At 39.8% G+C, this 11,827-nt stretch overlaps 1 protein-coding gene across 1 annotated transcript; it reads right to left on the bottom strand.

Annotated features, from left to right (window-relative positions):
- Positions 1 to 4,394: 4,394 nt before the first annotated feature.
- On the bottom strand, positions 4,395 to 11,377 carry xkr5l (XK related 5-like). Its single transcript, XM_044129543.1, has 3 exons — positions 10,814 to 11,377; positions 6,975 to 7,174; positions 4,395 to 6,711 (listed from the first exon to the last, which is right to left on the bottom strand). Exons 1-3 carry the CDS (start codon positions 11,344 to 11,346, stop codon positions 5,750 to 5,752), a joined length of 1,695 nt encoding a protein of 564 aa, XP_043985478.1. The 5' UTR covers positions 11,347 to 11,377; the 3' UTR covers positions 4,395 to 5,749.
- Positions 11,378 to 11,827: the final 450 nt, after the last annotated feature.

Genomic DNA, 11,827 nt, shown 5'->3' with positions numbered 1-11,827 from the left:
CTGAAAGTAAGTTGTTGAAAACTTTAATTACCATTTTGTCAACATGCCAAAAAGTGTAATAAATCAGTTATGTTGTGTATTTCTGTGACTGTCTGTCTTTCCTTCTTCATTGTATACTGGATCTTCACTGGATCACTGCAAAAACACAAAAGCTAATTTTTGGTCTGTTTCTAGTGAGATACCTGAAATAAGACAAGACTAACTCTTCAGCAAGATATAGAGAGAACAATCTCTCTAATAACATGGGAAAATTTATTGTTGTATCTAAAATAATCTGCCAATTTAAACTTTTTCATCAATGTAAAGGAATTATTTACATAATACAAGCTATTATAACTTGCTGAAAAGTTACTTGTAACTAAGTTAGTTTTTTTTCTGGTGTATTAAGATATTTGCACTATAAACTGGAAGAAAAATACTTGGTAAGATTTTGTGTTTTTACAGTTGTTTTGCTTTGTAGCAAATGCGGATAGTTTGTTAAAATCAGGTGTTCAACAAGGGAACACAAGAAAATATATAAGACACTGGCCCTTTAAGAGTGACAAAAACTATTTCACTTTCTGACATAATAAAACATGACATAAAAATGTAACTATGCTGTAATTAATGGCACATTACTGTCCATATTAATTAGAGGGGAAAACATATGCAATGAAATAAACCACCTTCAACTGTTGCACATCCTCCGGTTCTTCTGACAGCTTGAGTTTTATGAAAACTATGAATTTTATAATGAAAATCAATCATTTTCGTATAGCTGAACAATCTGTTCTCTACAATTTCACCCATGAATTTCCAGTTGGACTAGGATCCAGACTCTTTTCCCTATGTATTAATGAGCTGATCTGCATTTGTTTCACTCAGAGGACAGATGCCTTTTAACCCTGGAAAACAGCTTCAAAATCACCAAACCCAAAGTGTCCCCCTGTGCCTTCCTGCAGAACTAAAGACGAACGTCTGCTCTGCTCGTTTAAATTGCACGCAGCCGCATATCATTAGTGACAGATGCAATGTGCTTGTTTCCTTCTAGCAACATCTTCTTGGTCACAATTAGGTATTTATTTTTGGATTTTACTTTTCATTTAGTCCATATTAGCTTTTAATGCACTAGGACCTTGTTTTCTGCTATGTAGGCATAAATTATATTCTAATTTTACAGGGTGGGATGTGATTTAAAGGGGCAGTATTATGCATTTCCAGGCACATAATGCCATTTTATACCACAATTAAATAACTATATTAACTTCAGTTGCTATAAAAAGTCTATTTATTAAATATGACTTAAAAGAAATTTGACTGTCATTTAATGCTTTGAAATTAGGCATCTGTCTCTTTAAGAAGCTCCTGCTCTCAGGAAGTCATCACATTGCTCTTCTATTAACCCTGTCACAACATTTATACCAGCATTGAACTGAGAAGCAGCTCCTATAATGAGCCCAGCTGATACACAGTTCCACCAGGTGTTTGCTAATTGCTGCTGGCTAGTCTGAAGGAGCTGCGTGGGACAATGGTAGATTAAAGTATTTCTTAAGCATTCATGAAGGAATCAAGGCAACTCTCCAGGTATGCTTTTGAGGAGTGAATATCATTATAACACTTTGGTGTCCAAACTTTTCCAAAACTAGCAAATTTAAATTACTGGTGGGCCACAAAATTCATTAACTTAAAAATTTGAAAAACTGTTTTTTAAATAAAATCTGTACATCATTAAAAATCCAAACATTAAAAGGGCTTTGGACTGTTACCTTAAATTTGCAAACACAGAATTTCCAAATTTTTGGGTCATCAATTGTTTTCAATCTATTTTTAAAAAGATTCTTGAGTTGTGGTCTGGGGCCAAACTAAATTATTTATAGGGCCACAAATGGCCCGTGAGCCACACTTTGGACACACTTGTTACAACGTGATGTAAAGCTCAAAAAAGTAAATTTTACATAATATTGCCTCTTTAACAATCAGGAGGTTTTTGAAACGGCTCATTTTCCAGACATCAAAAAAGTTAACTTATTCTCAAAAAATGGCTTTTTTTTTAAGTGCTTGTCTGTTTTTAGAAGCAGTTGAAACACAAATGGAAGCACAAAAATGAGTAAATTGTGAATTTTGAATAATAGATCCTCTTAGTTAGGCGAATTTTCTTCCATTCAGCCAATTATAAAAGCTTATTAATGTCTGCAAACATTCTTCAATCTCCACATTCTTTGCATTATTGTTAAACTTGTGCAGGTATTTGTTTACGAAAAACAAAATCCATCCTTTTATTGTGTACTTGAAGGTACTTTTACTTATAATTACTCCATTTGATTATTTTAAGGTAGGTTGATTAAATAATTTAATTAAGTTTACACCGACTGAACATCCTACCAGAGTTGTGATACGTTTATGGTTTGAATCAGCCAGAAAAAGTGAAACTCAGGTAAACACATTGCTCTTTATTTCAGCAACAATACCACAATGAAATTATCATCACCTTCTTGTTGATCAATCTTTTTTTTATTTTATTGATCAGAAAAGCAACAGTCTGGCACGATCAGCTTAAGGCTTTTTGATTCCAGCTCTGTCTCTGAGGTACAGCCTTGTCCAGCTCCTGCCACAACAAGCACTTTTTATGGTTCACTTTATGGTTCTCACATGATGGACTCAAACCTTTAGCACCATAACTACAGCCTGAGCGGCTTCCAGGAAACCGCAGCAGGGAATGCAAATAAAAATAAAAATAATTTTAAAAAGAGTCTCTGTGGGAGGTGGATTTTGTTCAGAGTTATTTGGGAAAACAAACCGAGATCATACAAGAGAACCGAAGCATCTCAGTGACACAGTTTCAGATTAATTACCCATAATCCCCCTGTTCAGTCACCGTCTTCACTCATCTGTGAAGTTCACAAACAAATACACACCCCGAAAACACAAAATTCAGAAATGTCCATTTTCTATCATTTTCTATCTGCACTAAAGAAAAACAACCCAGGTAAGAGTTCGGGTCAGAACCTGTTGGCTGTAATTTAAGAAACAAACGTTTTCTTTAGCTTTGGGTTTAAAAAGCTCAGACTGAGATCAGATGGTGAACTGGAAAAGATCCAGTTCAGTTCAGTTCAATCTGAGGGAACTAAAACACACAAAGAGATTTAGAGGATCTGAAACACATTATGAACCATCCAACCATCCACCTGTTCATCCATCCATCCAACAACCATCTGTTCATCCATCCATCCATCCAAACATCCACCTGTTCATCCATCCATCCAACATCCATCTGTTCATCCATCCATCCATCCAAACATCCACCTGTTCATCCATCCATCCAACATCCATCTGTACGTTCATCCAACCATCCACCTGTTCATCTGTCTAATCATCCATCCAACATCCATCTGTTCGTTCATCCATCCAACCATCCACCTGTTCATCCATCTAACAATCCATTCATCTGTCCATCCATTAATTTGTCAATTAATCTGTCTAATCATCCATCCATTAATCCATCCATCCATATATACATCTATTTTCCATCCAGACATCAATATGTCCTCCATCCATCCATTCAACTATCAAGAACATCCATTTCTCCATCTGTCTCATCATCCATCCATCCATCCAATTACCAATATTTCATCCATCCATCTCTGGTTGTTGCAAGATCCATTTTTTCTGACTGTTTGGTATTCATATTTTTTAAAGTGGGTTTAAAATTACTGAGAATTCTGGAAATTAGTTTTTTTATTATTAAAAAATGTCATGAAATCTGCTGCAAAGCATTCAAACTAAGACTAAATCTTGTGTTTTTACCATCACTACTATCATAGCTTTGATGTTTGGATTTCAGGATTGGGAACTGTTTCTTTTTTTCTACATTTTTTTAAGATAGTTCCTTTAAGAAAGTATCAGTACAGTAACAATAACAAACACCAGTGTCCTTAAAACTTCCTCTTCATTATACAATAGTTTACATGTTAAATAATATCTGTCATGTAGCTTTTGCTGCTTAAGATGGGCTTTTATTTGGACATGTAAAGTCCATCACATTTATGCCCTGTAAAAATTATAAAAATCACAACAAATTTGTTTTTCAGTGCATTTTCATTCTTAAAAGAGAAATGAACAATATAACAGCCCGCTTGTAAACAAATTGTCTTTCAATTTTAACTAAAAAAAACAAGAACCACAGGAATGTTGAAAATCCTACTAACAGAATGAAAATGAGTAAAAAGCCTTGAAATAAATATTCACACTGTCCACAGTTTTTACATTCAGCCCAAATTGTTGCTTTTACACTCCACTTTTCTCTTGCAACGTGACTCTAAGCTACCGAAAAATGACAATAACCAAGAAAACTACCTGTGCTGTGGTTCTTGTGGGTTGTTTGCAGGATTACATTTTGATCAGCCTCACGTACTCACTCAGCGGTGTTGTAGCTGCCATAAATAATCCTGCGTGTTTGAAGGCTTGTCTCTGCCGTCGACACCCTGCAGAGGTTGGTGCTTCCCTCACGGCGGAGGAACTAACATTTCTCTGCCTGTCTGTGCTTTTTCCTTACGTCTTTGTGCCACATCATGACCTGAGAACTGATACAGAAACCAAAGTATGCACCTTCTGTACACGACTAGGGCTGGGCGATTTGGCTTAAAACATGAAATCTCTGATCTTTTCATATCAAATCCGACTTTCGAGGAGTTTGATCTCGCTTTATTTTTCTAAAAAAGAAATTACAAGTGATAGAAAATATTTTTTAATCATCCCTTAGATTACCACGGAGTATTAGGGTATGAGAAATTTTGTTTAATTACGAGAATATAGTCAACGTTAGCTAAATAAAGATACAATTTTAACAGAAAAAACATCTTAAAATAAGTCGTTTTAATGAGAAAAAACAACTAGGCTAAGCAAAATGTATTGAGGTGAAACTTAAAAAGCTTGTCGAGTGTTTATATTTCAAAACAAAACCGCATAAAGTTTATTTTGTAACACATCGGATTGTGTTCGGGTCGTTTCTCTTTCCTGTTATGCTATGTCGCCATCTTTGTTTCAGGATGATAGGCTTGGCCTAAGGATGACCAGCAGCGCCTCTGCAGGATGGAGGTCAAACTACAACGCTAAAAGAAGGTTTAACTTTATTCATGACCCGAAACAGTTAATCGACAATTAATTATAAGTCGTGTAACTGTTTGCATTTCTATTTCAAAGTCCTGGTGCTGATAATAATTTGATGCTGATGTGTTTATAAGATTAAGTATTTCTATTAAGTATTATCTTTAAAAACCTATTCCAAAGTATAACCGTGCAAGATGCTCAGCATTCCTCATTTTAATTTTTCTGTTGTTTTGTTGTGTTTGACAAACATAAATTTATTCTCGTAATTAAAAAAATTAATTTGTGGGCTGGTCTTAATTCTATATAGAAGAGTTGACCTGATTCCAAAATCCAAATAAAACACAAAACAAAATGGCGGACTTGGGCAAGCTGAAGTCACCCAATGAGTGCATGTTTAATTCAAAAATGTATCAATTTTGGAATTAAATGTTAAAAAATTCATAAACAGATTTATCGCCCAGCCCTATACACAACATAATTTCTTTTAAACCCTTCTTTTTTTTCTAGCAGAACATAAAGACGCATTCCTTCACCTCTCTCTTCTTCAGCACAGAGAGCAATTGGAGATCGCGGAGCTGAAACAGACTGTGCATTGACAGCAGTTCCTCCTGCCATCTTCACTTTAAGGCGGGATGTCCAGCTGAGTCACAGCATCTCCGGCACATCACACGGTGGTTTCGTACTCCATCACTTCTTTGGCTGTGCTCAGGCAGCGGTATTGAATCCTCGGCGTCACTGGGGCTGCGCATTCCAGCACCAGGATGGTTTTACGCAGCCGTCGGTCGATGTAATGAGCGTCCCATGCCGGGTATTTCTTTCTCGGGAGGTCTATTCGGATGACGGGGCCCTCTGTCCTGGGTTTGAGGTGAGGCAGAGGGGGCTTGGCGCCCCGCGGAGGGCGCACCTTAAACACGTCTCCGTCCACCCCAGGATCCCTGTCCAAGCCTTTAGTTCTCTGGAGGGTCCTCGGCGGGCTGCCGACTAGATCCGGCGGGAGGCTGGAGGCCGGCGACGCCAGCACCTCCACTGGAACCTCCTTCTCCACTATGTACCCCCACCCGGACATGGAGCCGTCAGGGTGCAGCAGGCAGTAATACACAAACATGAAAAAGGTGCCAAGCGCGTAGCTGCTGGCCACAATGCACACCATGACGACGGCGTAGAAGTCCGGGCCGCCGTGACGCTCGGCCGCCCCGCGGTACACGAACCAGGCGGCAGTGAGCGCCACGTTCTCCACGAACACCGTCAGGCTGTAGATGAGCAACCTGCAGCGCGTGCGGCCCTCTCTGACGCTGAACCAGCAGAAAATATACACAATGCCCACCATCATGTTATAGATAATCTCCTCCCACTTGGACATGCAGAAGTCCGTCTCGCCTTGGATGATCCAGAAGGTCATGATGCACCAGTGCGCCACGATGAAGATGCCAAAGTAAAGCTGGAACACGGAGGCGAAGAGGGCGAAGGCCAGCGCCCGGGCACCGATGGTGAACAGGTGCCACAGGATCTGGACCATCACGGCCTTGTAGGTCATGGGGAGCTTGTCGTCTCTCGAGTCCCTCAGGACTTTCTGGTAGGAGGAGATCATCCAGGCGAGGGACAGCAGCGAGGCGGAGGCAGAAATCCCTGCAGAGACAAGAACAGGGTGGTCTTAGGGACAACTAGATAGAAATAAAGAGGAGTATATCACTGCCAAGAAAAAAAATCTGAAATTTTTTCGATTAATCTCAGAAATGTTCTAGAAAAAACTTTCTGAAATTTCTGAGATTCAAAAGTGTAAAAATGTTTTGCTTTTGGAAAACAACAAATTCTTGGAAAGTTTTTTTCTTGAAAATTTGAATGGTAATGGTGTTTGTGTTTGTGGTGTTCGGTCAACGGGGGCCACTCACCCTGAAGAGGTAGAACCTGACTGGTGTGGATCATGATGCTGAGCTGCAGCACCAGCTGAGGAGCGCTCTTCAGGAAGGACTCGAGCAGACGCAGCATGCTGATGTCCGCGCTCTCAAACATCATCCGCCAGTAGTAGTGGCGCCGCTCAGGGTCGCCATGCCAACGGCTCTGCACCCCCAAGTACAAGGCGTGGACGTACCTGAGCGTCAGAGGAAGATTCACATAACATCATGGTTGGAGTTACAGGCTCAAAAGTTTTACAAGTCAAACATTTTTTACTGAATCTCAAAATTTCTGAGGTTTTTTTTCAAGGAAATTCACATTAATCTCAGAAATCAGAGAAATTTTCTAGAAAAAAAGTGAAACTTTCTGATCTGCAAAAGTAAAAATTTTGCAACAAAACACAGACATATTCAGATAAATCTCAGAAATTTTCTAAGAAAGATCTAGAAACCCCCCAGAAATTTCTGAATTTTAAATTTGAAGATTTGCTAGAAAAAACTAATAAATATGGCAATTAATCTCAGAAATTTTCTAGAAAAAAAACGGGGAAATTTCTGAGCTCCAAAATAAATAAAAAATACTCAGAAATGTTTAGATTAATCTAAGAAATTTTCAAGGAAAACAAGCAAATTTCTGAGTTTGAAAAGTCAAAAAATTTCTAGATAAAACTCCAAATGTTTTTAGATCAATCTGAGAACTGTTCTAAAAAAATAAACATGGAAATTTTTGAGTTTAAAAAGCTGAAAATTTGTTGCAAAAAAAAAACCTAAAATTTTGAGAAAACAAGCAAATTTCTCTAGCAACTCTAAGACTTCCTAGAGAAAACTTATTTTGTGGTTGAAAAGTCAGAAGTTTGCTAGAGAAAACACAGAAATCTTTAGATCAATCTCAGAAATCAGAAAAATGGCCCTGGGGTCTCACTTTCAACACCCCTTTGAAATTCCAGTTTCTCTAAAGTTATGTTTTCTTTGTTGAGATCAGAAAGAGGAATATTGAGCTTGTGTTTAAGGCTGCAGTGAGAGGAAAACTGTCACAAAAACAGAGAACAAAACAAATCCAAATTAATGTTTTTATGCAAAATTACTGAATTCAAATGACAGCCTTCACCTTCACAGTTAATATCTCTTTAACTACCTTGGGAAACAAGGTCAAAAGAGACTCATGTTAAGGAGACTAGCGAACCATCAGAGGCTGTGTGCAGTGATACATTTTGTCATATTAAAGTCACAACCTTCAGTGGGTTTTATTTGCTTTTCATGTGATCAAAGAACAACACAAAGGAGTGAGGCATGCACTTTGTAGAAGCAGTGAGGAAAAAAGACACATGTATAACATTTATACACTAAAAGCAGAAAAGATTATTTGATAGTGCATTTCTTTTCAGTTGGAATCAGCTTCTGCTCGTCTACTAATGCTATAGAAGCAGAGCTAATCTTTAGCTTAGCTTTAGTGATTTTGCTGACTTTCAAGACTTTCCTCTAAATTATTTTTACTATATAAATTCTAAACCTCTAATTTCCCTGGTTGTTTTGTAAACTTTTTTTTTTTTTTTGCCTTATTGCAACCTGTACGTGAACCCAGATCGGACTTTTTCCACTGTGACCCAGGCTAATGAGATTTGTGGTCTGAACGTATCTGAACGGCCAGTTCAAATTCATCCGACCTGAACGTCATCGATACTCGACAAACGTCATTATTCTGCGCCCTGATACGCGCAAGCGGGAAGAAAAATAACAAACTTGGCGGGCAATAATGAGAATGAAGTTGTTAACTTGCTGGCTCCGGATGGAAAACAACTTTAAAATCACAAGATATGCTCCACCGTTAGCATCTATGTTTACTTCCGCAAACACTGAGCACTTCTTCTTTTTAATGGCGGTTAGCAAAACACCAAGCGCGCTCTCTGTGACTACTGCGCATGAGCAAAACACTAAGCACGCTCTCTGTGACTCTACTGCGCATGAGGGACTCTCCTAAGTCGTTTACAGAAGTCGAATATCTTTGGAAATGTGAACGACCAATAAATAAATATATAAAACATCAGAATTGTTTTAACGTAGCCTTAGATACACAAGTCTAAGACTTTTAAAGGCCTGCAAGACATAAAATTGCTCTAACCCCTTTTTGTCTCGGTTTCTTCAAGACAAAGCGATCCTTGAAATGTACACACAACGAGAGAACGGTGCATATGTGGAGTAATGAGGGTCAAAGACTCACAGATGGTTTCACTGCACTCTATCCATGACACAACCCTCCCATATCACATCTCATGTGAGCTGACATTCAGTTCAGGTTGCAGGCCTCAATTGATCCCAGTTCACCTGACTAAATGTGTATCAGTGACAGATCATTCGCAAGTTAACAGCTCGGGGTAAAACACACAGCGCTAATCCTCTTTAACATTCAGACACACTGCTGTGAGTGCGGCACCCATGAACAGGACACACACACGCACACACACACACACACACACACAACAGCTTTAATGGCATTACCGGTAATTCTGTGCTGCCACAACGTTTTAATGTGCTCCTGGACACACTCACTCAGTCTCAGTCTCTGGGCGGATGTATGGGATCAATACTGCTGTCTCAAGAGGAAGGAAGCGAGAGGGCACAGAAAGACACACATTGTGTTGTTCTACAGGTAAATAAAGCCATATGAGTCCAAGTTCTCCCTCTCTAGCATGACCAATTGCCAAGTATTCATATACATTTGTCTCATAATGGGAGTGTGGCCTCACACCCGTCATACGACTGAATGTTTCTTTGAACTGGCAGTAGTTCAAGCCTGTCAAAACCTTTCAGAGGACTTTAAGTCTGAGCCCCGACTCACCAACACTGACCGAGTTGTTGACCCACAGACCTACTACTGTCCATCTGGGGAGTTTATGGCTGCGTGGGTCATAAATAGGTTCAGATCTAAATATTTTAGAGAAACGTATACTAACATGCAACTTATAAGTCAAAAAAGGTTGCAGAAATGATATTATTATTAGAGTGAAATCGATTAATCGATTTAATCATGATCAATCGATTCATTTAGTAATTGATTAATCATTAAGGCTAGTGTACAGACTCAAAAAATCAGCATTTTCTGAAAGAACAACACACTCAGTGCAATAATTAAGTCAAAACTGAACAGATAATATAAACATTTTTTAAGTTGATAATTTACCAAAATAAAGTGAAGTTGGACTGAAAACCCTTTTTTCTGTAAATACGTTGCAGAACTCCTAAAGTGGCAAAGTTTTAGCTTCACCTGGTTCAAATTATGTTAATAAATGTCCTATTTAACACCTTGTGCTTAACTAATTAAACAGGTTAGCCCTACACTGCTCTGATGTTAGTCAAGCAGAAATAGTTGATCTTTTCACATGTTGATGTTAGAAATATTTACCTGCAGATGAATCCTTTGCAACAAATGATCAAGCGTACAGTAAAGAAATGCTATGTTATTACATTGTAGGCAATAAAATTGCTGATCAACAACAAATGATTTGTCTATTTGAATTCTTTTCATATATTCAATATTATAAAAAAAGAAACTTGACTAATTAAATAACAATTCTACAGTATATGGTCCATTTTTGGGTCTGATTACTTGATTAATTGTCAGAATAATCAATAGAATACGTGTGAATGTGTTTATAATGTGGCTACCCAAGGCAAAATGGAGTGGGTGGAGTTTAATCCCCTTGTAAACCAGGGAGAAATGTCAAAAGACACGAAACCACATTGGAACCACAATGATCAGGTGGGAAGAGATGTTGGACCTAAACACAAAAACCAGAGACAAGGTGTTCCGATCCGAACCTCTCGGATCTCCGACTCACCTCCAGACCTGCGCCAGCTGCAAAATGTGAATGAGGGCTTGAAAGACCCACATGAAGGCTCTGCAGCAGTCCCGGAGTCGGCCCCCGCCGGTCGGCCCCGGCAGCACCGCGGCGGCCCGGCCAGCGCCCCACTCGCCGCTGTCCTTGGTGCTGAAGTCGCCTCCCTCCGCGCCATCCGCCGCCGCCACCACGGCTGCCGCCGCCGTGCCGCTCTCCACGGACTCCGTGAAATCATAGGCGAACCACCGGAAGCTCAACACCTGCACGACCACGGACGGGACGATCACAAAGACCAGAGTCAAGGCGAAGCACCAGTACTCCCTCCGCAGGTAGTAGTCGGCAGCCAGCCACAGGTCTGAGGCCCCGTCCGAGAAAAACACCAGCAGGACGCAGAGGGTCCAGCAGAAGTCCTGCAGGCTGTACCGGTGCTCGCTCACGCGGCGCTCCGGCGGTGCCGGTTCGGACCGGGCGAGACACTCGGGTGGGATTTCGTTTCGCGGAGAGGCAGGAGCACCATCAGATTTCGCGGCCATGTTTGTAGAGGGGAAGAGATGGGAAAATGATGGAAGCGAGGGGGAGGGGGCGAGCAGCCAGTAGGGCCGCGTGTGAGGGGAGGAGGAGCGGGAAAGGAGGGCGGGGAGCCACCGCCGCTGATCAATCACCGGGTTTAATGCAGATAAATTCAATTTAAAGGCACAAAAAGCTGCTGGTCTGGTGTAACGGTATCAGACTGGATTTCACTGCATCAGTGAAGGTTCTGTTGTTCAACATGAGGTCTGAATCCAACTATTACACGGAAATTCAGCGAAATCTGTACACTATTAAAACGATTCTTGGAGGATATTAAAGTTTAGATACTAAATTGTTACTGATATGTTTTTTGGACTTTTAGTTTCAGTTATTTTTACTTTTCATCACTTCTTTCTTTGTTTCTATTTTAGGATGTTTTCACACTCAGTCCGGGTAGGCTCAGTTTGACTTGGGACCAAAATTGCAACATCTTCAGCTGGTGCA

Source organism: Gambusia affinis, linkage group LG01 (assembly GCF_019740435.1).
Source record: "Gambusia affinis linkage group LG01, SWU_Gaff_1.0, whole genome shotgun sequence".
NCBI lineage: Eukaryota > Metazoa > Chordata > Actinopteri > Cyprinodontiformes > Poeciliidae > Gambusia > Gambusia affinis.
Note: the sequence above shows the minus strand (reverse complement) of the source record. Positions and strands in the feature narration are given on the sequence as shown.